The 24,052-nt window shown below is 54.8% G+C and overlaps 10 protein-coding genes across 10 annotated transcripts; 4 read left to right on the top strand and 6 right to left on the bottom strand.

Moving 5' to 3' along the window:
* Positions 1 to 452: 452 nt before the first annotated feature.
* On the bottom strand, positions 453 to 3,350 carry SEC59 (dolichol kinase; the record flags this gene model as incomplete). Its single annotated transcript, XM_064836811.1, has 1 exon — positions 453 to 3,350. One exon carries the CDS (start codon positions 3,348 to 3,350, stop codon positions 453 to 455), a length of 2,898 nt encoding a protein of 965 aa, XP_064695444.1.
* Positions 3,351 to 3,632: 282 nt separating this feature from the next.
* Positions 3,633 to 6,248, bottom strand: APE2 (Aminopeptidase 2 mitochondrial; the record flags this gene model as incomplete). Its single annotated transcript, XM_064836810.1, has 1 exon — positions 3,633 to 6,248. One exon carries the CDS (start codon positions 6,246 to 6,248, stop codon positions 3,633 to 3,635), a length of 2,616 nt encoding a protein of 871 aa, XP_064695443.1.
* An 896-nt stretch (positions 6,249 to 7,144) lies between these two features.
* Positions 7,145 to 8,152, bottom strand: LTS14_004107 (uncharacterized protein; the record flags this gene model as incomplete). Its single annotated transcript, XM_064836809.1, has 2 exons — positions 7,145 to 8,118; positions 8,143 to 8,152. The coding sequence occupies 2 exons, from the start codon at positions 8,150 to 8,152 to the stop codon at positions 7,145 to 7,147; spliced, it is 984 nt and encodes a 327-aa protein (XP_064695442.1).
* A 678-nt stretch (positions 8,153 to 8,830) lies between these two features.
* Positions 8,831 to 12,371, top strand: LTS14_004106 (uncharacterized protein; the record flags this gene model as incomplete). The annotated part of the gene is made up of 2 exons (XM_064836808.1): positions 8,831 to 8,894; positions 8,950 to 12,371. The coding sequence occupies 2 exons, from the start codon at positions 8,831 to 8,833 to the stop codon at positions 12,369 to 12,371; spliced, it is 3,486 nt and encodes a 1,161-aa protein (XP_064695441.1).
* Positions 12,372 to 13,043: 672 nt separating this feature from the next.
* Positions 13,044 to 14,818, bottom strand: LTS14_004105 (uncharacterized protein; the record flags this gene model as incomplete). The annotated part of the gene is made up of 3 exons (XM_064836807.1): positions 13,044 to 13,114; positions 13,169 to 14,689; positions 14,773 to 14,818. The coding sequence occupies 3 exons, from the start codon at positions 14,816 to 14,818 to the stop codon at positions 13,044 to 13,046; spliced, it is 1,638 nt and encodes a 545-aa protein (XP_064695440.1).
* A 478-nt stretch (positions 14,819 to 15,296) lies between these two features.
* On the top strand, positions 15,297 to 16,001 carry PDX3 (pyridoxamine-phosphate oxidase; the record flags this gene model as incomplete). Its single annotated transcript, XM_064836806.1, has 1 exon — positions 15,297 to 16,001. The coding sequence occupies one exon, from the start codon at positions 15,297 to 15,299 to the stop codon at positions 15,999 to 16,001; it is 705 nt and encodes a 234-aa protein (XP_064695439.1).
* A 133-nt stretch (positions 16,002 to 16,134) lies between these two features.
* On the bottom strand, positions 16,135 to 17,622 carry LTS14_004103 (uncharacterized protein; the record flags this gene model as incomplete). Its single annotated transcript, XM_064836805.1, has 3 exons — positions 16,135 to 16,930; positions 16,956 to 17,268; positions 17,343 to 17,622. 3 exons carry the CDS (start codon positions 17,620 to 17,622, stop codon positions 16,135 to 16,137), a joined length of 1,389 nt encoding a protein of 462 aa, XP_064695438.1.
* An 837-nt stretch (positions 17,623 to 18,459) lies between these two features.
* arc1 (ARP2/3 actin-organizing complex subunit Sop2) lies at positions 18,460 to 19,572 on the top strand (the record flags this gene model as incomplete). The annotated part of the gene is made up of 1 exon (XM_064836804.1): positions 18,460 to 19,572. One exon carries the CDS (start codon positions 18,460 to 18,462, stop codon positions 19,570 to 19,572), a length of 1,113 nt encoding a protein of 370 aa, XP_064695437.1.
* A 232-nt stretch (positions 19,573 to 19,804) lies between these two features.
* LTS14_004101 (uncharacterized protein) lies at positions 19,805 to 21,551 on the bottom strand (the record flags this gene model as incomplete). The annotated part of the gene is made up of 2 exons (XM_064836803.1): positions 19,805 to 20,494; positions 20,577 to 21,551. 2 exons carry the CDS (start codon positions 21,549 to 21,551, stop codon positions 19,805 to 19,807), a joined length of 1,665 nt encoding a protein of 554 aa, XP_064695436.1.
* A 522-nt stretch (positions 21,552 to 22,073) lies between these two features.
* Positions 22,074 to 23,906, top strand: GCD1 (Translation initiation factor eIF-2B subunit gamma; the record flags this gene model as incomplete). The annotated part of the gene is made up of 1 exon (XM_064836802.1): positions 22,074 to 23,906. The coding sequence occupies one exon, from the start codon at positions 22,074 to 22,076 to the stop codon at positions 23,904 to 23,906; it is 1,833 nt and encodes a 610-aa protein (XP_064695435.1).
* Positions 23,907 to 24,052: the final 146 nt, after the last annotated feature.

The raw sequence follows: 24,052 nt of genomic DNA, 5'->3' as shown, positions 1-24,052 counted from the left end.
ACGTACCTTAAATAGGGTTAATAGATGTACCGACAACATGCTCTCACGATATAGTGGCGTCAACGAGTACATTATTGTTCTGCCTCGTTCACAGGGAGCAAATCCTCACTGCCTTAATGCCCGAGCACGCCATTGCCTGGTGAACACAGTTTGGCGACGATGCAGTGCCGGTCGGATCGAGCTCTGTTTCGACTCAGCCTTCGAGGTCGCCAAGCGCTAGTAAGCTTGCTGTGCTATGTCGTGGTGGGTGTAACGTCCCAACGCAATCCGCGAAGCACGATAAGGGCTGAGGCAACCTTTACTGACAGTACCTGCATGGCAGGGTAGCATTGGCAGTCAGTCCATTCGCATCGACATCGTATCCCCTGTTGAGATTGGTTGCGGAGTGGCAGAGCTAGTTTGAGTGGTGAGGCCTCCCCTGAGTACGTACATTTATACCTCGCGCTGTGTGCCTAAAACCTCGACCCTTTGACAAGTAGCCAAAGCGCAACAGGCACGACCACATTATCGTTCGCTCCGGTCAACACAGCCTCCATGAAACTCGCTCCACAAGCACAGAATCCAGCTTTCAGGGCGCTGACCATCCAAGCAAGCACACACGCTGCACTGCCCAAACTACCAGTATGCGCATGTAGAGGCTTGACAGTATCATTCCATCCACCAAGAACCTGCCAGACCTTGCCAGCCAAAAGCCCAATCGTGACCGCGACAACAAACGCCGCACTACCCTCCAAACTCTTGCCACCCACCCAAATCCATTTATGTCGGCCGTACCGGCGACCTATAAGACTAGCGGCTGCGTCACCCATGCCTACGCAAATAACGCCGGCAATCATTGCACCTTCTCGTTTATTACTTTGCAATTCCCAGTCGATCCAGGGATAATCGCCTTCTCTCTGTATCGAAGCAAGCGAGAACCACAACGGGACCGCACACCCAATAAGCAAGAAAATGTGACTGATGACAACCGGACCCCTAAGATCTCTACCATCTACATAAGGCGCCACAAATCGTCCTATTGCGACGCCTAAAGGTGGTACCTGTCCAGCTCGAATAGCTTCAAGAAGCAAGAAGACTGCTAGGACGAGGGCGAGGCCGAGAGCGCAGTAGCATGGGTCGATGAAGACCGTAGGCAGTAGGACTGCAACCATGACACCATGGAAGACTTTGCGGCGGGTGTCGACTTCGACAAAGGCGGTCAGGGTGAAGACGGCCAGTAGACCGCATGCGATGACCGCGGCCCAGTAGGCGAACAGGGCGAGGCGAGTGTTTGCCGGGCCGAGGATGGTGCGCAGGAGATTGGCGTCGAGTGGGATTGTAAGGTACGAATTGTTCCAGGTCAGGCTGGCTGGTGGTGGTAGTGGGACCCATGCTTGCAGATCCATCAGGTGGATGATGTCGCGCACGAAAGGCAGTTGGCCGATGAGGTAGCTGAGTGCCCAGCCGAAAGGCTCAGCACCGTGGAGCGCTTTGCGTTGGACATAGACGCGGACTCCACCAATACCGATAAGGAGGATTGCGCAGTAAATGTATGCAGCATACAACCACTTCCAGCGTTCTGCCTGCCGTGGCGTAAGCTGCAAACACCACAGTAGCTTGGCCTTGGGTCTGCGCCTGCTACTCGGCGCCCGTTGCTGCAGCTGTGGCGAGACTAAGCTGTGTTCAGGTAGAGTATTGCGTCTTGCTCGTGGATGCGCAGCCGCGCCATCGACCGCGAAGCCATTGACCTCGATCTGTCGTGGCTCTACAGCAGACTGCGGCGCGAAAAGGGGTGATCCGAAAGACGTCCTCCGTAGCTTCGTAAAGAGTTTTGGTACACCATGGATCTTCTCCTTAATTGAGACTGTAGGCTCGTCCTCATCTGCGTCACTATCCACAGCTTCGGTGCCTCTGAATGCCGCCGTGGCTCGCTGGAGGTTGATAAGCTCAGATACTGCATCAATGAGCGATTTGCGTTCCTCCGCCGTATGTCCTGATCGCCTGAGCTTCCAGCGGGGTACGCGAGCCAGCGTGACACTCCAGTGCAGTACTGGTCCGCAAAGCACGAAGAGCGCCACGCCGCCGATCCATAAACAAGCTTTGAGAATCATCATCTGCGGTGAGGTCGCGAGTAGAAGAAGGTTGATCAGAGCAACAGAGCACAGATGCAGTTCCGAGATCAGTAAACTCGTAGTCGTCAGGTAGTGCAGAGGCACTAGTAGAGCGTGATGTAGCGGATACAGTGAGACTAGTGTCTCGGGCGTCAGACCAGAAGGTGGGCCACTCTTAAGCATGTACGGCTTCAGGGGCGATCGGCTGAATGACAGAAGCGCGCTGTGCTGCGAGAGTACGAGCGGCACAATCGATACGAGCCAATGCACCGCATTGAAACCCCCCAAGCGACTCGACCTCGGAAACAGTCTTTGCGGCAGCGAAGCCAGTCCAAGAATGATATTCGGCAGCACGACCGCCTCGTTCGCGGGCGAAACCAACAGAGCGACCAAGACGGGTAGAAGCGGTGGATAGAGCACCGTAGCCGGGTCGAAGCTGGCCGGGACCCGGAAGCGCTGCCAGAGTTTGGTTGTGATGTGCTGAGCCTGGTTGTCCACGATCGATAGCTTGATTGGATATGCTACGATCAATACCACTATGATCACCACATGGCTTAAGAGCTCTCTCTTCCACTGCATAGCTGTCTCCATGACACCATGCCCACACAGCACAGTCCCCAGAATCACCCCCATAAGCGCAACCTCAGACGTCCTTCGCACGAATTCGCCAAAGCGGACCTGCATCAACTTCTCCTCCTCTTCTCGCGTCTCCTGGCGAGATAGTCCTTTGCCTTGTTCCGATGTGTCTTTGGCCTTGAAGTATCCCTCTCCAGGCAGTCTCCTCCCTTCATCGTCCAGCTGCGAAGGGGTGAGTAGCACATCATCGCTCTTCTCGCCCGTCTTCAGCCCTTTGCGAGGTCGTAAAGTACTGCTCGGTAGTAACTTGACGAAAGCCGGCCGTTCATCATCAGCTTCTGTGCCGCTTTCGCTAGGCACTAGGGAGCCTTGTCCGCTACGGCCTTGACCTCGCTGCTGCTGTTGCTGCTGCTGTTGACCTTTGGACTGTGCTGGTTGCTGAAGCTCTTGTCGTCCATCATGATCATCGTATTCTTCCCAGAAATGTCGTCCTTGTTGATCCACCACATCGCCGCCGCCGATCCCACCCCCATCGTCGCGATCCCCACAATCCTGGCGAACCTTGAGTCCATCTTTATGATAAGGTCGTGGTGTTCTAGGCCTCACTGCCTCGGCTTCTGAGGTGATGGAGGTTGGCTGGAGTTGCGATTGCTGGGATTCTGCAGGCGATTTCACGTGGGACATGCTGATGCGCTCCCGCGCATTGTAGACCGTCTACTCGTCGATGCTGGATTGTTGAGAGGATCAAACATGGCTGGTGAAACTGACGAGAATATTGAAAGCATGTCTTGTCTCAACCGCAGCTCAGGTGCGTCAGCCGTGCTCCATACGTAAGCCGACTTCCAATGCCACTTGGCATTAATCCTCCGAGGAGCAGTGAAGAAAGACAGAATCAAGGTGATATAAGGTATGCTCATAGCTACTTACCGAGTTGTTCTAGCTGTATTCACACTGTAATTGCTCGATCTACAGATACTTGTTCTCCTTCAGCCACTGCTTCACATCCTCGCCATCCCGCTCCAACCACCCCGTCTTCGCCTTAATAGCATCCACACTCTGCGCCAAATTCCTCTCGAAACCCTTCGTCCCAACTTTGTCGAAGAAGGCCTCAATATCCTTCCTTTGATCGTCGTGTGTGAAACTGCTCGTACCCATACTCACGACCGAGCCCATCATCGACAGCGAAGGCGGCAGCTTCTTCTTCAAAGTCTCCCAGTTCTCCTTCATCCACGCCCAGAGCGCTATGATACCTTCCTGGTGTGCGCGCAGACCGGCGAGTGGAAGGTAGATATCCTGGTCCTTCACTTCCTTGCTCAAGGAGTAAGCCAGTGAGCGCTTGATGAGCTGGGGTTCCTTCGCGCGCCCAATCGCACGCAGTGCTGTGTTGCGCTCCTCGGCGTTCTTCGCAGTCTCGTACTCCTTCACGATGGCATTATACTCCTTCTCGCCACCGTACTGCAGCACGACCGAGTACACACCACCTCGAAGGTTGGGATGTATCGCTTGCCTGTCGCCCGCCACAAACTTCTCAAACATGTCAAAGGCGGCTTTCTTGGTCTTCTCATCACCAGCCGATGCTGCACTGCCGAAGAGGAGAGACTTGAACTGCTGCTCAATATGTCCGTCCTTATCCGTAAACTCCCAGCCGACTTCATGAGCCTTGTGACTGACCAGATCGCGCTGGAACTGCTTAAGCGCATCTCTGGTCTTCTCATCCTCGAAGATCCATGCAGCACGGACCGCGCCAATACGGGCCGTGATCTCGTCCCACACCACATACTCGGACTCAGTATTGAAGCCCTTGAGCAGTGATAACAGCCCAGAAGTCTTCTGATAGCCAGCAGCTGTCAAAGCGCCAGCATCGGCAAGCATACCGGCGCGATCCTCCACGCTCAGCAGACCAGCCTTGGCATTCTCGCCTAGCTTCTTCAGACGCTCGGGTGTGTAGTTCGTGCGGTAGATGCCAGAGTGATCAGCGTTCAGCTTGAAGAAATCCATGTCGGGGACGGAGAACTTGGCCTCGCGCTTGTTGAGCGTGACTTCTTCATCGATACCCTTGTTTGTGCGCAGACCAAGGAATACAGGCCAGATCGTCTTGTCCTCCTCGGCTTTGACATCAGCTGTTCGAAGGAAGCGGTTCTGCTTGAGGTTGATCGAGCTGTTCTTCGCATCCTCCTCGACGGTAACCACGGGGAAGCCGACGTACTTGGTCCACGTATCTGCAACACTGACGACATCCTTGCCGCTTGCATCGCTCAACGCCGCCCACAGATCGCCAGTAGTCGTGTTGCCGTAAGCATGCTTCTTCAAGTATCGTCGAATGCCCTCCATGAAGACATCTTCGCCCAGGTGCTTCGAGATCATGCGAATGACACACGAGCCCTTGGAGTATGAGATAGCATCGAAAATCTGGTTGACCTCGTCGGCACGCTTGACAGGCACTTCGATAGGGTGAGAGCTTCGTAGACTGTCCAGACCAAGAGCAGATTGCAGGTTGTCTGTCACATATCCTTGCCACACCTTCCATTCTGGATAGAACTTGTTGCACGAGTACCATGACATCCATGTCGCAAAACCCTCGTTGAGCCACAGACCGTCCCAGAAGTCCATCGTTACAAGGTTACCGAACCATTGGTGAGCGAGTTCGTGTTGGACGACCTCCGCCACACGCTGCCTCGTCGATGCACTAGCCGTCTTCTCGTCCAGCAGGAGATCCACAACACGGTAAGTGACAAGACCCCAGTTCTCCATAGCACCAGCCGAGAAGTCAGGAATAGCGACCATGTCCATCTTTGGCAGAGGGAATGGAGACGCAAATTCCTTCTCATAAAACTCCAGTGTCCGCGCACCGAGCTCAGCAGAGAACTTGCCGTGGTCGAGCGTCTTGTCTGGAGTCATGAAGACACGAACAGGTATCCGGAAGCTGTGGTCCTCGTACACCTTCAGCTCGCCAATGATGAAAGCAAGAAGGTATGTCGACATGAGTGGTGTTTTGTTAAATGTCACTGCCTTACGCTTGGAGCTGCTGAACTCCGACTGGACGTCGTTCGTGCTGGCTTCGTCCATATTGCTCAGGCAAGTCAGGTTGTGGTCCGCTACCAATGTCACAGTAAAGCTCGCCTTCAACGCAGGCTCGTCAAAGCAAGGGAATGCTCGTCGTGCATCTGTGGCCTCCATCTGTGTCGTAGCCATCCACTTCTCACTGCCCTTCTCGTCCTTGTACGATGATCGGTAGAACCCAGCCATGTTGTCATTGAGGTTGCCAGTGAACTTGTGGAAGAGCTTCGCTTTCGATCCTGCAGGAATGGTCTGGTCGAACTCGACTTTGGTGGTCTGCGAGTCGGTATCGTAGGAGATGTTGGGCGAAGAGCTGATGGTTCTATCACCAGCCGTGAACTTGGTCTCCTTGATCTCAATGTCGTAGGTGTTGAGCGAGACAAACTTGGTGTCCTCCAATACATCCAGCTCAATCGTGACCGTGCCATGGTACTTGAAGGTCTCGAAGTTCGGCTCGAGGGTGAGGTCGTAGTGAAGCGGCTTTACATTTTTCGGCAGCACTTCTCGCCCAGCGGAGACATCCATGTTGGACGACTCCACCGCATTGTCTCTTCTGCACATGTTGCGGCGGTGAGAGCAGTGGCGAACGGCGGCAGGCAAACGGCGACTGATGAGGGGTTTGGGCTGCTTATGTGGTATCGATGTATTATTCGAGGCAAGCTGAAGATGTGGCTCAAAGCGATGTGAATACGATCGTGTGAATGAAGGAGGGGTCGCTGTTGATAGCTGAGGGAGGAATCTCGAGGCACGTGAGCGGTTCGTCAAGCTTCGAACAGACCAGCTGCAATGCGTAAGTGTTGAGAGAGTGTTTGGCCGCATCTAAGTAGCAATAGGAAGGAGCGACTGGAAAACAATAATGGATACGGAGCTTCATGCATCGAATCGAGCTGTTTCTGCCTATGGTGATGATGTCGAGGGGTCGTGCGGAGTTCTGACCTCCACCGAACTCCGAGCGAAATCGAAATCGAAATCGAAATCGAAATCGAAATCAATTCTTCTCCCCTACAGTTCTCTACTGCAAAATTGTCAATGAGAAGAACCCAATCTCCAGTCCCCGCCGTCTCAGCGACATACAAGCTGTCCCTGTAGCAAGTCTGTCGCCAGCTAATGCAAAGCAGCACAGCACGGCGGAGACACACACAATCTCCCACTGCTCGTGCCTACAGCAGCAGGCCCACTGTCGTCCACTATACAACCCTGAGTATACGAAAGCAAGTCAGTCCTCGCAGCAGACATCATCGCCCCATATGTCTCCTGGTGTTCGACCACTGGTCGTTCTTGCAAGACCAAAGCAAAATCACGGATGTTTGAGGTGCCCATGACCGGCTGATTGGGTGGCCATAAATTCTGTGACACACCTATTACAAGATACATGTACATAATAATGTCCATCATGTCCATGTGCAGTTGAGAATTATCTATCACAACTTCGCGGATGCTTTATCTACTGTACGCCGCGCCGCAGTATTCCGCGAAGAGTCTACGGCGAGTACGACATGATGGCTTAGAGCCACTAAGTCGCCCTCGGCATCTTTCACGATGAGCTCCAAATCGTACCGACCATTCTTGATCATCTTCGCTTGAAGCCGGACGAAGAGGAATCTCACACCCTCCTTAGGCAGAGCTTTCTTGACGTCGAGATTCAGCAGAAGTGTGGGATACCACATCCTCGCCTTTCCCTTCATCAACCTATTCTGCTCCTCCACCCCATGCTTTCGCTCCATCTCGACACTATAGGGATCCAGTGGAGCTAGCAAGTAGTTCTCCAGGATCTGCGGGAAGACGTCCACGAGAAAGCCTAGCGTGTCGTTTGTCCATCGATCGTCTGGCTCGCGGAATGAAAGCCATTGGTCTACGATAGCCTTGCTGTGCTGACCCTTGCGAGGGAACCAGGACCGTATCCGCTCACTGGCGAGTCGGAAGTCACTAAAAGGCCACAGCTTGCGCTCGCCCCAAATCTCATCGGTGTCTGAGTCGAACTTGGCGATGTCGGCTCGTGGTGGCGGTGGATTTATGACCCAACCAGTTGGTGCTGTGATTCCAGTCTCGGTATCGAGATTGCTGTTCGTGATATAGCCCACAACTTCCTCGCGATCACCCTGTGAGAGTGTGATGTGGACTACAGATGTCTGGCGTCCGAGCTTGATGTCCTTGACTTTGAAGTGCGTTGGCCCGAGTTCTGTTCGACGCAGGAAGTCGAGGTGGAGGGTGATTGTGTGAGGTTGGTTCTGCTTCTTCAGAGTCGTGGAGAAGTGCTTTTGTATGACGCTTTGGATACAGGCTGTTACATAGCCACCGTGGGGGACTGTCCCGATGGTCCAGCCTTTGACGAATTCGCCTTCGTATGTGTGGGAGTCGATCTGTCGTACTTCTATCGCTGGCCCGATCCTTGCAACTGCCATGCTTACAGAAGACTCACCTGAAGTCATCCAATGATGGTGAGAGGATGTCGCTTGACACGTCGATCTGGTCTTGATGCTCTAGCCTAGGATATATGTACGCTTGGCTGAGCTTTTGTCGTTATCTTATGAGACTTCTCTGAAATCTGTGCCGTCAAGTCGAGGAGCATGCTTCGTACGGACACCCAGCTATAGGTCAATCCTCATATTGACTTGAAGATGATGAATGATCATGGGCATTTTATTGTCGTACCTCGGTCCATTCCTGTACACCCGGCGTTTGACTTGCATGATCGGGCCATTGGGCGTGGGTCTGAGTTTAGTTAATTAAGCTCATCAAAGTGCCTATACTCCGGACTCCACAGTCATCCATGCAGGTGTCCGTGTTGCGAGACATGACATGTGAGCACTTCGCTGTGTTGATTTCCTATGCCGCATTGCCATCTTGAATCTTACAACTATCGTCTTTTCCTGCCAGGGCGTCAACGATATCACCCAAGGTACAAGCGACCCTGTAGAACTAGTGGCGTTGATTCGCAACCTTGAAAGGACCCTGAGACCAGAGACGCAAGCAGTACGTCGGTTCCCCTTGCTCGCTGCCTACCACTACAGGACACCTATCCCACCAGCACAATCTTCCCACACGGCTTGATGGTCGACAATCCCTACAAAACATAGTCGAGCGCCCAGCAGGCTGCGCGCATTATCATGGGCACAGTCTCCAGCAAGATCGAGGACAATCCGGGTCTGCTTCTGCTGAACCAAGCAAAGCGTGAGTTTGTCGCAGGGCACGGGAGGCAACTTTGCCCGAAGCTGATATGGTATAGTAACGATCTCGAGCGTCCACATTACGAACTCGCGTGGGCAGACACTGCTACGAGTATCACCAAATGCCTATCCAGTGACGAGATACAGCGCTCAGAAAGATACGGGAGACGATGCGCCTACGGAGTATGTTCAAGACCCGGACAGTGTTGCGGCCGGCCTTCCACCATCCTTCCTCGTACGCCTGAGCAATAGCGACGAGCTCAACTTCACATTCACATTTGTGCTTCGACAGCAGGGGCCAATTAGCTCGGCCGCTGCCAATGGAGCACCCGTATCGAGTATTGGCACAGATACTCATGTCTCGGGGTTGACTTTTGTTCATGGATCGAATGCAAGAGAGGTGGAGAATCTGGTGGTGAGGGAGTTTCACACGGATCCAAACCTACACAAGAACACCAATGTGGAATTGTTGGGCGATTACTCGACAAGCGGCAGTCCAAGCGTTCAATTTACTTGGGCATGGAAGTGGCGGCCTCCGAAGCCAGCAGAAGACCGGGGAGGAGGGTGGCGTAACAGTTGCAGTTTTGTGGAATATGATCAGAGGGCGCATAAACTGAGCACTCTTGCGAGCTTCACCTTTTGGGTCCAGAATACACAACGATTCCTGATACCGCGTTCGCCGAGACTGGAGATTGTGCCACGGCTTAGAGTGCCGTCCGCACAATCGATTGAGTCACGCGTGAGCAATATCAGCGACTCGGAGGGAGAAGGCAGCTACAAGGACTACAAGGAGCCTCAGTCACCCATGTTCCAACCTATACCAGAGGATGGCATCGGTCTAGGTCTGGCACCTTCCATCACACCACATTCCGCGGAGACGCCAGTGAAGGTAGACGTTGCGACGTGTAAGCCTGGCGATGATCCCGCGAGCAATGATGACGGGCCGGTGTTTCGTGCGACTATGCGGTCCCTTGAGCAGAAGACAGGCCATATGCGGATGCGCATGAAGAAAGTCCTGCGCACAGCTGTGGCTGCGGAAGAAGCTCAGCGAGCTTGCAACCAGGCTGTTGGTGACTTTACAGATGCCTTGAAAGAAGCGTCGACTTCGAACGTGAACGCCGTCAAGCCAGCACTGGATCACTATTTCGAGAAGATCGCAAAGCAAATTCTGGCATACGAGCGGCAGAATACTGTCAACCTGCAGAAGCTTATTATCGATCCGATCAGCAGACTCTACAACCTCGAAATCAAGCAAGCAGATTACAAGAAACGGGAATTTGATGAAGAAAGCAAGGAGTACTATGCATATGTTGGCAAGTACTTGGGCCAAAGGAGTGAATCCGTGAAGGAGAAGAAACAGAAGCACAGCGACGAGAAGTACCAAGCGAAGCGACGAACCTTCGAGCTCAAGCGCTTCGATTACTCCAGCTTCATGCACGACTTGCATGGTGGGCGCAAGGATCAGGAAGTGCTGTCGCAGCTCACCAAGTATGCTGATGCACAGGCCAAAGGCTATCTCAGTACCGCCAAGAAAGTCGAGGAGATGATGCCGCAGCTTGACGCGCTGGTCGCGGAAGTCAAGGCTGCGGATCAAGATTTTCAGCTGCAACGATCGGAACGTGAGGAGAAGCGTCGAACACTAGAGAAGAGCAGCAAGTCGCCGAGTGATGAGAGTGCCGTAGTACCGCCTGGACTCGGCTATCCACTTTCGGTCTCGGCTGGATCGCGGCTTGCTGAACAGGATCAGACGAGGATTCCTAGCTATGGCGGTGGCAATGTAATGTCGCAATCGCCTCCTACCACCAGCACTCTTGCTATGCAGGCCACCTCGAACGGCATGCTGAGGACTGCTAACAGCGGACAACCTTTTATCGGCAGCAGTCCAAACGCGAGGTTCAAGGGCATTCGAGATCTGGAGGAGGGCGCGAGCAGTATGCTCAATGGCGGCGCCAATCGCAAAGAAGGTTTGCTATGGTCTTTGAGCAGACCTGGCAGTCATGTTGATCCGAAAGTGGTCGTCAAGCCTGGTTGGCATAAGTTCTGGATCGTGCTGGATGGAGGCCGACTGTCGGAATATGTCAATTGGAAGGACAAGCTTGACCTGCACATGGATCCGATCGATCTCCGAACTGCATCTGTTCGAGAAGCGAGGAACTCAGATCGTCGTTTTTGCTTCGAAGTCATCACGCCACAGTTCACAAGGGTCTATCAAGCGCCATCGGAGGAAGATGTAAAGGCGTGGATCGCAGCCGTCAACAATGCCATGCAATCGGCATTCGAGACTAGGGATCCCGTGCAGCCAAGCGCGCCGTCACCATCGCCCGGACAAAGTGGCTCGACACGAAAGGACATCGCAGCGGTGCTGACTGGCAAGAGCTCATCCTTTTCTGGACACCGGCAAGTCTCCAACCCTAACAGGTCCGAGGCTGCGAAGGCCGTAAACAGATTCGCCTCCACGGGAGAACGGCCGCAGAACAAGCGCGGTGACAGCGGTGAGCATGAACCCTCGGCATTACTGTTGCGGATACGAAATGCAGACGAAGGCAACAAGCTCTGTGCCGATTGCGGCTCCGAGAGTAAAGTCGATTGGTGTTCTATCAATCTCGGTATTCTACTGTGTATCGAATGCAGCGGCATCCACCGTTCACTCGGCACTCACATCTCGAAAGTGCGGTCACTCACTCTGGACACCTCCGCATTCACACCAGACATCGTCGAAGTACTTCTTCTTATCGGAAACCGCGTCAGCAACATGATATGGGAAGCGAAACTGGATAGATTCCTGAAGCCGTCAATGCATTCGACTCGCGAGCAGCGACTACATTTCATTACCGACAAGTACAGCGACCGCATGTATGTGCAAGCGGCCGTCTCGACACAGACACCGGACGAACATTTGTTGACGAGTATCAAGCGGAATGATATACAGAATGTTCTACATGCATTAGCATTGCGAGCTAACCCCAATGCTCACGACCGCATGCGGTCGATACATGCGCTGTTCTTGGCTCTGGCGGCTGCAGATCCTGCTGCACCTGGTGGGACATCTTTCTCGCACTCGCACAGCTCGTCGTCCTCAAGCATTGTACGGAAGCCTGTGAACGGCACAGCTTCATCCGTACCGCCCGCAGCACCGACTAGGAAGCCCTTCGCGGTAGCTGAGGTACTGCTACAGAACGGAGCAGAGATACCGACAGAACCTGCTCCGATACCATTATCCGAGGCAGCGAAAGTCTACATCGAATTCAAGAATGAGCAGCGCATGGGCAAGACCTTACCGAGCGCAGGCGCTAGAGACGCTAATGGCGACTCCCTGTCTGCTCTGCCTTCAATGCTTGGAGCGGGTCTATCGCCTAATGAGCGAGCCGCCCGTGAGCGAGAGAGGTTGTCGAAGAGGAGTAGTGCTGGTAGCACTTTGGGCAGTCGGACGGGAAGGCAGAGTTTCGCGAGCGATGCTATTGAGAGTTTTGTGAAGAAGTAGAGAAGATGCCCAGCTTCCTCATTATGGTTTTGATATGGCTTGACGCTGACACACATGCGCAAGACCTTATAGGCATGTTCGCGAGCGATCGCATGAGCTTAAGGATCGGTTACGAAAGGCTGATAGTCGCTTCTTTGACGTCGTGACGCTGGATAGTGCGCGTGATGTCCTCGCCGTCCACGATATAGCCGCGCCGAGTATAGCCGGCAGAGGCATTACGAGGAGATTGATGGCTGCGGCTGCGGTCAGACGAGCCGCGGACAGAAGGAGACGGGCGAACACTGCGCCGGGAAGGATTGAGACGGACTTGGTTGTGTTGTACTAAGAAACGATGCTCTGGAGAGTTGAAGGCACCTTGATCCCTTCATTGATATAGGCGTCGGCGCCAAGGGAGAGGGTATATCCGGTAGGATAATAATGCTTAATGGATAATGATAAGCTGGGCTTGATGGCCTTTGTAAGTATACAGCCAGGCAGGCAGGCAGAAAGCTGTCCTCGATAGCCATGAATCTAGAGATTACCAGTCGCACAGACCAATGTCGCATGGTCTCGACTCTCCCGATGATGGGGCCGCACGGTGATCGTACTGTACAGAATCGATGCGAGGGCACTGTAAAATGAGTCTCGGTGCGCAAAAACGTGGCTCGCTATGAACGCTTTGTCTAACAGATGCTATCGTAGATGCAACATAGTCAAGATATCATGCCGCGCAAAGAACGATCGGTTCTTCTTGCCAAACACATCTGCGGAACAAGTCAGCTCACTCCTATATTGTATGATAAATAGCTAGCACTTACACATAAACACTGTCAAGCAGCATATCACAACCTGCACACTACTGATAGCCAAGAATACGGGCTTGATGCCGCTCTTGACCAACCAATTGTATCCACTGAACGTCAGACCAAACGAGAAGATATTCTTGAACACGAGCAAGCACGTGAATCCTTCAACAGCAATATCTCGATGTGCGTCCACGATGTAGAGGGCGGAAGCCACGGCTCCAAGGACCATCCCCATGACTTCGAGCGCGAAGAAGAAGTCCGGCCAGAACCAGCCGTATTTATATGTGTTCGCACTCGTGATGCCGAAACCATAAAGGCCTGCGCAGCCAAAGATGAGCTGCGGAATGACGAGCAGGAGGCGGAATTCTGGTTCATAAATCCCACGATTTCGTTTCGTCATCCATTTCACGCTTGAGTCACTCAGTACACCAGCCAGCACAAAGCCCAGTAGAGCGCCGATGAAGGCACCGGTGTACATATACCCCGTCTTCACCTCGTCGAACCACAGGGGTGGGCCAAGCATGATGGCTGCGAGCACGATACCGATCAGCACCGTCCAGCCGATAAGCGTTCCTTGGATTAGACAGGCCCAGAGGATGCCAGGGTGGAAGAAGAGCGGGAAGGGGCGGGCGAGGAGTTTGAAGAAGTTTTCGTTGGTGTGGCGGCCGTTAAAGGGGGAAAGGGTTGCTTTGGAGAACATGCTGCTACTTCCCGAATGTGGTTCGACGGCATGGACGGAGCTGGTGGAGGAGGGTTGTTGGAGTTCGATCTCAGCGGTCTTGGTGTATTCGGTTTGGTTATGCACGCCGAGGTCCGTGTTGAAGTGATCGGCTCTTACGAAAGTCGTTTCCGGGACGAAGAGGATGACTAATGGTAGCATGGCGGCCGTGAAGATGGCGAGGAGGTAGAAGGACCATTGCCAGCCTAGCGTGTCCGTCAATTTACCCACAATGACAGGGGTGAAGAATGCGCCACCGAAGAGACTTAAATTGCTCAGTGCCATTCTCTTGCCGCGCTCGTGGACGTAATAGAGGTCTCCCACGCTAGCATTGACTAGGGCCTCGAAGGGCGCGAGGCCGACTCCTTGGAAGAATCGTGCGGCGAGAAGGGATCTGTAGTTCTTCCCGCTTCCGCCTCCCCATGCTGAGCTGATGATTATGACAATTGTGCCAATAAGGTAGAGATGTCTCTTGCCCCACACTCTTGCACTGGCGACGAAGATGAAGCCTGCTAGTCCTACGCCAAGTAAATGGTAGCCTGTCAGAAGTGCGATGTCCGTGAAGCTACGCTCGAAGTACAGCGTCAAGGTCAGGGTGTTGGCGGCGAGAAGGGGTGAGAGTGTCGAGGCGATGACGGAGAGGAGACAGAGGATACTGGTTATGAGGTCGCGGCGCCATAGTGGCCAGTTCAGTGGGTCGCGGGGATCGTCGCTGGGCTGTGGGACGAGGATCGTGCCGTCCTTACTTCTCTTTGCGTTGGCATGGCGAGGAGCACCGGCTGTCAGTTCGTCGAGGTCGTCGAGTGTTGCTGTACCTGTATGATGGAGAGAGATTAGTGTATGCGCTTGTGTCGTCTCGTCTCGCGTCGTCTAGTGTGGGATGAGACGGAATGCTCACCAGGGACATGCTGCAGCTTATGGTCTTCCAACACGCCGAGACCCATGTTCACGGAGGTGAGGGTGGTGTCGCGACACCCGTGACTATGCTACCCTCCACTCAATAATACCGTTCAGATCTCGTGGTGAGGAAGTGGTTGCATTCAGCTTCCAGATCCGCGCAAGCCACTGTGCCGATCGTCCCGACAAATCGTCCCGATTTAGACTTCGATACTAGACGTTGTTGACTACTTCGATATTCCTTCCACCAACGGCGACACCCCCAGGACACTCTCTTCAACTGAGCTATCACTCGTGTGCTCGAGGAACTCGAACCAAGCCTATCTAGACCCGGATCGCTGCTAGAGGATATCCCGGTAACACCATCAAGGAACCATCTACCAATTTGCACGACGACATCTAAAGAGTGTACTCAAAAGTGATTGCCGGGAGTACAGTAAGAAACGCATCAACTACATGCTACAAACCCTCCGGACGTCCCTTGGCGCTCGCACTCTCACCACTACCCTCCGGCCCATCTTAGCCATGTCCACCCAACCCAGCTCACAACAACCGGACCGTCGCATCCTCAAACCAAGCGGCACGAACGACTCGCCCCGAGCCCAACAATACACCAAAGGCCAACTAACCATCGACCAGCTGAATGCGGACCCAACTACCCAATTCCAGATCTGGTTCGACCACGCCCAAGCGGAGAAAGTGCACCAGCCGGAAACCGTAACATTATCCACCGCGGAACTGCCCTCAGGTCGCGTAAGCGCCCGGATGGTGTACCTCAAGGAGGCCGATTCGAAGGGCTTCGTAATCTACTCCAACTGGGAAACCTCCCGCAAAGCCTCAGACGTGTCGTCGAACCCGCAAGCAGCCCTGACGTTCTGGTGGCAAGAACTGGAGCGGCAAGTCCGGGTCGAAGGGCCCTGTCATCGACTCACGGACGAGGAAAGTCAGGTCTATTACGATACGCGGATCCGGGGTTCGCGATTAGGTGCGTGGGCTAGTAGGCAGAGTGCGGTGCTTGAGGATCGAGGGGTTTTGGAGCGGCAGGTGGAGGATGTGGAGAGGAGGTTTGAGGGGGGGGAGAAGATTCCCGTGCCGGGGTTTTGGGGCGGGTTGAGGGTTGTGCCGGAGATGGTAGAGTTCTGGCAGGGGAGGCCGAGTCGGTTGCATGATCGGTTTAGGTATTGTAAGGATGGGAGTGGGGAGTGGAAAATTGATAGACTTAGTCCGTAGGAAGTTCACGCATTATGCGCTATGTCAGGATCCTTGGCGCCCTGCTGTTCTCTGCGCCACCTTTGTCATACATATTCGTGCAATAGAGCGTCGGCTCACATTGTATCATACGTAATGGAATTGATTTCTACAATCACGTCTGCCGTATAACATCCTCATACGCCGTACTAGGCGTCGGCGGCCCCCTCATACTAGCCAACGACCTCACATCATGCGGTCGCTGCGACAAGTCTCCACGAGCGTACATCATATTCTGCCCAGCATACCCGGCCATTTCATTCTCGGAATGAACAGCTTCTCGCATCTTCTCCACAGGTTCTGGCCTCGGAGTTCCCGTGCCCGACTGCCACCCAGCAGCTGGTTTGCCATCCGGTGTTCCGGGCAGCGGCCCGTTGTAGTACGGTAGTGTAGGAGTAGAAAGTTCTTGCATGGGCTGTTCGGGCTGAGGTGGCACGAAGGGCATACTTTGCGGCAGCCTCTCGGTCTGTGCTTTACGGCGTCGTCGGCGCTCGAGGAAGAATCCGACGCCTAGGAGGAGGAGACATGCAGCTGATGCGATTCCGATACCAATGCCGGCTTTGTCGCCTTTAGTGAGACCGCCTCCTGCTGTTGCTGCCGACGGGGAAGAAGCTGATGATGAGATCGACGGCGAGGCGGTGGCTGGCGAGATGTCTGTCGTTGTTGGCGTGGTAGAGGATGGTACATCTGTGATCACCGCTGTAGAGCCTCCCGCTGGAGTCGATCCGGAAGGCACTGTTGTCGTGCTCGCCGAGCTACTCGTCCCTGAACCTGTCGTCGAAGCTGCCGTCGTAGAAGACGGAGAAGTCGGCGAAGTCGAAGACGTGGGCGAAGTCGATGAGATCCCGCCCACCGCCCCCCCACCAGCCCTCACAGCCGAACTCGGCCCGTCTCGATACGTAGTCAACCCCCTAACAGGATTAGGCGTATACCCACTGATGGGGCCAGCCCACGAACTCGGCCCCCCCAATCATCGTCGAGCGCCAATACCCCGTTGATCCACCATTAGAAGTCGGTAGCTGGACCCAAGGTGCTAAGGATAGAGGGGCGTAGAGTGCCACGCGAGCCTCATCGCCTATGTCTTTGCAGTCGCGCGGTGGTAGGACTCGGAGGGATGTGGAAGGGGAGCCCCAGTCGCAGCCGCAGGATTCGGGGGAGAGGCAGACCCAGGTGTTGGAGATGTTTTGGTGGGGAGTGTTGGGGTCGGGGATGTCGGAGCAGTAGATCAGGGTTGTGTAAGGGGATAGAGCTGCAGGTCAAACTTTGACAGAACATGCTCCGTTGCATCATGCCCGTAGTTGTGATCGCATGTAGCAGACTTACCGGTGTCCCAGCCACATTTGTACGGACATGTGGAGTCCTGATACTTGCTGTCCGTGCAGCCATACTGGTATGTATCGCCTGTCGTGACGTCGTAGCAGGCGTTTCCTGATAAACATGTATCGCCTAGGAGACAGCATGCGGATTGCCCGGAAGGATTGCAGGGGACGAGGTTCGAGGGACCTTTGGCGCCGGGTGCGTAGTAGCATTGGTTTTGAGCGAAGGTCTGGATGGCAAGTGAGAGGATTAGGGAGGGAAAGAGAAGTCGCATTCGGGGTAGCATGGTGGTGGAAGGTGAACGCCAATGATCCTACCCCAGACAACGGAATGGGGTGATGCGAAGAGAGTGGAGAGATGAAGAGCAGATCAGTGGTCATTCAAGAGTGGGACGAGAAATGAGGAGCAGGAGAAGGACGATGCGGGTGGTATTACCACAGCCTCAGCCTGATGGTCGGCATTGGACCTCGTCAGGCTCGCAAGGCTGGCGGTCTCCGGACTCTCGACTTTGATAGGAAGGCTGGGCCAAGGCTGCATACGAAGGTTGGATTTGACGAAGATTTGTTCTTGGGGCGAGCCTGCGGTAGGACTAGTGCGCATGTCGAAGGGTGAGACGGGATACGGTGGATTATGCCACGACATCGAAGATGGCTGTGGACTCTGCATCTAGCAGCAGTGATAACCGTCGGTCAGTGGCAAATTCCAGCCTGGTCTTGTACTCCATGCAGCTGGCTCATGGCACGGAGAGGAGAGACGGTGATAGCAGCCTGGGGTGCGGCACGGAGCATTCTTATACCATGTCTGTATGCGGACGAGGGCCTGACCAGTGTTATGGGAAGCACCTCTGCAGACGACAGGATACATATTATCAGAGGTGAGATGAGAGGCAAGCTGAAGCATGCAAGTAGGCAAGTAGGCAAGTAGGCAGGTAGGGGGTGTTTGGTAGATCAGGCATGACTAAGCACAAACATACCTTACGCATCCGTCAACCGAGCCCCACTATGCCCAGGCATTATTATTGAACAAACACATCCACGCAACTCTCTCCTTTCCCACCACCACCAACCAACCGAACAGTCGAGCCCCCACCGCTCCTGTTTTCTCCCCTTCCATCACTACCACCATGTCCGCCCCAGAAGTCCACCACCTCTTCCACGCCCCGATAGCCGACCACTCCTTCTCCGCCGACCGCAGCACCCTGGCTGTCGCCCGTGAGAACAACATCGAGTTATACTCGCGCTCAGGAAACTCCTTCCGCCTCGAAGACGAACTCCGCGGCCACGACAAAACCGTCACCGGCGTCGACATCGCTCCTCACAGCGGCCGGATCGTAACTTGTAGCCAAGACCGCAACGCCTATGTCTGGGAACCTACGGGGAAAGCTGGAGCCTGGAAACCAACCCTAGTCCTGCTCAGGATCAATCGAGCAGCGACATGTGTGCGATGGGCGCCCAACGAGACCAAGTTTGCCGTCGGCAGTGGGGCGAGAATCATCGCCGTGTGTTATTTCGAGCAGGAGAACGATTGGTGGGTTTCCAAGCATGTGAAGAAGCCCTTGAGGAGTACGGTCACGTGTGTGGACTGGCATCCTAACTCCGTGCTCCTGGCTGCTGGGTCGACGGACGGGCATGCACGCGTCTTCTCCTCCTTCGTCAAGGGCACGGATGAACGACCGGAAGCCTCGGTGTGGGGGGAACGCCTCCCCTTCAATACCGTCTGCGGGGAGTACCTCAACCCCACGGCGGGATGGGTCCACGATGTAGCTTTCTCCCCCTCTGGCAATGCTCTGGCATTCTGCTCCCACGACAGCACCGTCACTGTCGTCTACCCCTCGGGTCCGGAACAACCGCCTCAAGCCGTGCTGTCCATCACAACACAATTACTACCCTTCACCTCCCTCCTCTGGACCACGGAATCCGAACTCGTGGCCGCCGGTTACGATTGCGGCGTCTACCGCTTGTCGGGTGACAGCAATGGCTGGCAGTTGACAGGCTCGCTGGAGAAAACCGAGGCGTCGAGGCCCGGGTTAGAGCAGAGGGAGGAGTCGGCGTTGAATATGTTCCGGTCGATGGATTTGCGCGGGCAGAGGGGTGGGGTGCAGGAAGATACCAAGTTGAAGACTACGCATCAGAATAGTATTAATACGCTTCGAGCGTATCAGGGAGGGAATGGAGGGGAGGTCGGGCAGATTAGTACGAGTGGGGTTGATGGACGGGTTGTGGTGTGGAAGTTGTGAATGAATGAGATACTTGCAGGATGAGACGAGAAAGGCATGCAGGCAAGTGTACTGCTCAAACCGGGATATCAATCAACGCTCCTACATAGACGCAAGCTACACAAAATAGTTTTCACAAAAACATGACTCCGATCATCATCCAGTTCTCCCAAAGCTTCCCTCCCTGTCTCCCCTCCTTCCTCATCATCTCACTCAGATCCACAATCAAGCCGCCCATTCCATCCGTCCTTGCTCACTCCCTCCCCCTCCCAACCCTCTTCCCCCAATCCTCCCCAATCCGCCCTGCATCCACAATCTCCACCCCCTTCCCCAACCCCACCATCTCACTCCGCTCCCACCACTGCTCCCTCTTCCTCCCCTCCGCCCCATGCACCCCACCCTCATCCTCCGTCTCCGTATCCGCCAACCCCCCCGTCCCATCATCCCCGACCACCAGAATCGCTTGCCCAACCCACCCCTTCAAATCCCTCAAGTTATCCCCTTCGGACCCGGCGAGCAGGTCGGAGACGTAGGTCAGTGAAGGGGATAAGTGGCGGAGGATGGGGATATAGCCTGCGATGGTGGTGAAACATAAGATCTGGCTCGGAGTCGAGACTAAGGTGAGGGCCGTGGTGTAGAGGGCGTCGAATTGGCGGCCGGGGGATTTGAAGTCTGCTGCGCCTCCTGCGTTTGCACCGGGTTGTTGCGAGGAACTGTCTGTAGCGTCGATTCGGGGGCTGACGGATTGTAACTCCGACCCTGGCGTTTGTGCCGGAGTGTTGATTTGGGAGTAGGAGGAGCCGAGGTTGGAGGCGGTGTCGATTTCCATTGTACTGGGGCGGTAATTCAGGGGTGGGAGGGTAGTGAGGCCCGGGGCGTAGATCAGGACGAAGATGTCTGTTGTTGCTGGGTTGTGGTGTTCGGGGAGGTGGGAGAGGATGGACTAGATCGTCATCAAACATGTCATGTTAGCCCGGAAGTTTGGATGCGAGGCTTGGGGAGGTCATTGGTAGTGCTGTGCTTACCGCATGCTCAGCATAAACGACATCCTCCTCGTCCATCTTGCCATCCATGTTCGTGTCCGCGCTCACGACCACCGCAACCATCGTTTTGCCCTGACCAGCCCGGCCCTTCCCCTTACTGCTGTCGACTTCCCTCGCGGACCTCGCACTCTCCGCTCTCCGTCCGCTCTCCACCTCCACTCCCCCCACAGGCCCGACCCTCCTCTTCTCATCCGCCTCCTCACTCCACCTCTCATGATCACTAAAACCCTCCCTCTCCTCCCTCCTCACATCAACCTCACCCCTCCTCTCGCGACTGACTCGCTCATCCCTGCTCACACGGCCTGAGTTGGGGCCAGATCCATTCTCCGGATCCTCCATTATACTCCCCAGCGCTGAGCCGGCGGCTGCAATCCCGGCGGAGACTTGTTTGCTAGCGTGATCGAAGAATTGTTGGGGCGAGGGCGTGCGGCGCATAGCTCCTCGGACTTGGCCGAAGAAGGTTCCCTGGTCCTGAGTTTCTTCATGGTGGTCATCACCTTCGCCGTAGGAGCGGGAAGTGGAGTTGTAATAGCTCGCTGCCTCACCTCCTCCTACACTAGTACCAGGTGCGGGTGGAGGCTGGCCTTGCGGTCCTGAAGACTGGTTTGGTATGGGACCTTGATACGACGGAACACCACCCTGCGAGCCTCCACCACCATAATCCTGCCCTCCTCCCGGTCCACCAAGTCCTCCTTGCTGCGGTCCCGGATACGGCCCTCCAGGTCCAGACGGCGGTGGTCGTCCCTGCGGCGGCTTGCTATCCGGCCGTCCATAATGCTGGTCCTCGTCGTCGTGGCTACTCCGCTCAGACCAGATCCATGCTGCTAGACCTCCAATTGCGATCGTTCCCGTTACGAGGAGGGGCACCCAGTACCCGAGGACGGAGTGTTGGCGGTTGTTGCGACCCGGGGGTGGTGGGGGAGCGTAGAGGGGGCGGCGTTGGCGATTGCGGTCCATGGTTGCTGTGTCTGTCCGTAGAGTCTACATGTGGTGCTTGATGGGTTAAGACGACGCGTGGAAGGGCCTCGCGACGACGTTTTTGATTGTTGTTGTCTCGGCCTTGTTTGGATCAGCTGTTGACACTTCCGTCCCGCTTAAGCTGAGCTGTGGCTGGGGTCGTGACCGGGGTCTGAAGCTTGTTTTGGTCGTCAGCCTTACGAACGTTTTGCGCCTGAGGCTCAATATATACAAAAGTTCGACAACATATGAATCACAAGTATATATTTTGGATATATCTGCTGGCAAAGGTAGGATGCAGTGACTTCATCCTATAGACACCTACAATTCGACTACTGATACCGGTATTGGCTGGCGCCTACCATACTAGCCTCTTGTATGGAAGATCTATAGAAGAACGACACTCGTCTGGGCGGATCGCCATCAAATTACTATACCACGGATGACACCATAGAATAATTGAACCTGAAAGTCTTCACCATCAAGGCTCGATCTCGGGATACACTCTAACCACCCGCGACCATGCCCCACGCAACCCACCCCTCCCCTGGCCTCCAAGCCCTCATCCTCTGCGGCCCAGGCATAAGTCTCAACACCTTCACGTCCAAGCCCTCCGACTTTCCCAAAGCCCTAGTCCCCATAGCCAACCGTCCCATGGTCTGGTATGCCTTGGAATGGTGCTACCGGATGGGGATCACAGACATTACTCTCATCACACCCCCCGAAGCCGCGCCTCCATTGCAAGCAGCGTTGTCCACCAATCCGGCATTGACAAGTCTTCCGAATCCGAAACCTGAGATCTTGGCTCCCGAGGGGTTGGATATGACGACCGGGACTGCGGAGCTCTTGAGGTTATCGGAGGTGCGAAAGGTGCTGGAACGGGATTTCGTTGTATTACCTTGTGATCTCGTCTCCGAGATGGAAGGGGCCAAATTCCTGCAGCAATGGATGGTGCTGAATCCGAGCCAGAGTAGTCCGAAGAAGAATTCGAAAGGCAAGGGAGGCCTAGCGGTGTACTATCCCACTTTCGGCCGAGAAGGCGTGAGTAACAAGAAAGATGAGACGGATTTCGTCGCCACGGTGCCCATCGCACGACCCACTGTGCCACCTCCACAGGGATCTTTGAGGGGTGAGGTGGAGGAGGTCGTGCTGGCTATGCCGACTGATACTGTCAATGATATTGTTAAGGAGAATAAGTCGACGTTGCCTATCCGGCACGCATTACTGCGGAAACATGGACGGGCGAAGATCAAGACGCAGCATAGAGATGCACATATCTATTTCTTCCCGCTGTGGGTCAAGGATTTCGTCGAGCCTAATGAGAAGTTCGAGAGCATTGGGGAGGATGTTGTGGGCTGGTGGGCGAAGGCAGGGTGGCAGAGTGGTCTGGCAGAGAAGCTGGGGTTGGGTGAAGTGCTAGGCGAGAAGGCTGTGACGGAAGATGGTGGGGAGGAGAGCTTTTCGCAAGACGATGAGGAAGATGTGGACGCCATGGCTCTGTCCAGCACGAATGCCGCGGCGCCTCAATATCAGGATATCACCACAGCGCTATCTTTCGCCTCGCGAGTCGGCGATGATACCATACTCCCAAAAACACCAAACCCACAGCGACCCCAGCTACCACCATTGCTAGCTTACATTCAACCCTCGCCACCCCCACTCCCAGCCAGTACGGGAACAACCCCAAACAACCAAAACACATCCACGCCCACCATCTCATCACTCCCTTTGATCCGCCGGATAGACACAACCCCCCAACTCCTCTCCCTCTCCCTCTACCTCGCCCGTCAAACCCCACCTCACCCCTATGCACCCGAGCACAAAAGCCACCCAACCGCTCAAATCGGCCAACAATCCCGCATCAGTCAGGAAGATTGCTTGATAGCGGAAAATGTGACGATGGGGATGAGATGTAATCTCAAAGAGACAATTGTTGGCGCTAATTGTGAGATTGGGGCAAATGTCAGGTTAACCAAATGTGTGCTTATGGACGGCGTCACTGTGGGAGACGGCGTGGTAATGACGGGTTGTGTAGTCGGCCGACGAGCGAAGGTCGAAGGCTTGAAGTCCGCGGTTTCTGCTTCTGCTTCTGAGCCTCCTCCGCCTGCAGGGGCTGGAGCGGATGGTACCGCTACTGCCGCCCAAGAAGGCAAGGGCAAAGGCAAGAAGAAGGTCAGCACTGGTGATGATGAGGACGAGAAGACCAGATTAACGGATTGTGAGATTGCGCCTTACTTTGTTGTTGAGGCGGGGACGGAGGCCAAGGGGGAGACGTTGAAGGGGTTTGATGATGAGGATGATGGGTTGGGGGATGAGGGAGGTGTGGATGATGAGGAGGAAGAGGATGATTCGTGACGCGGATTTACGTACATACGTCTATGCTACCACGATCGCCTCGGAACCTTCACACGCCCGCGCAAGCCATTCTTGCTTTGCTTTTCCACTGCTACCCATGTAGTCCCACCCCCCCTCCCCCTCAAACCTTCTACTCATCAGACGCT

Source organism: Recurvomyces mirabilis (genome assembly GCF_035927965.1).
Source record: "Recurvomyces mirabilis strain CCFEE 5264 chromosome Unknown scaffold_9, whole genome shotgun sequence".
Taxonomy (NCBI): domain Eukaryota; kingdom Fungi; phylum Ascomycota; class Dothideomycetes; order Mycosphaerellales; family Teratosphaeriaceae; genus Recurvomyces; species Recurvomyces mirabilis.
The sequence above is the reverse complement of the archived record's forward strand: the minus strand, read 5'-3'. Positions and strand labels throughout refer to the sequence as shown.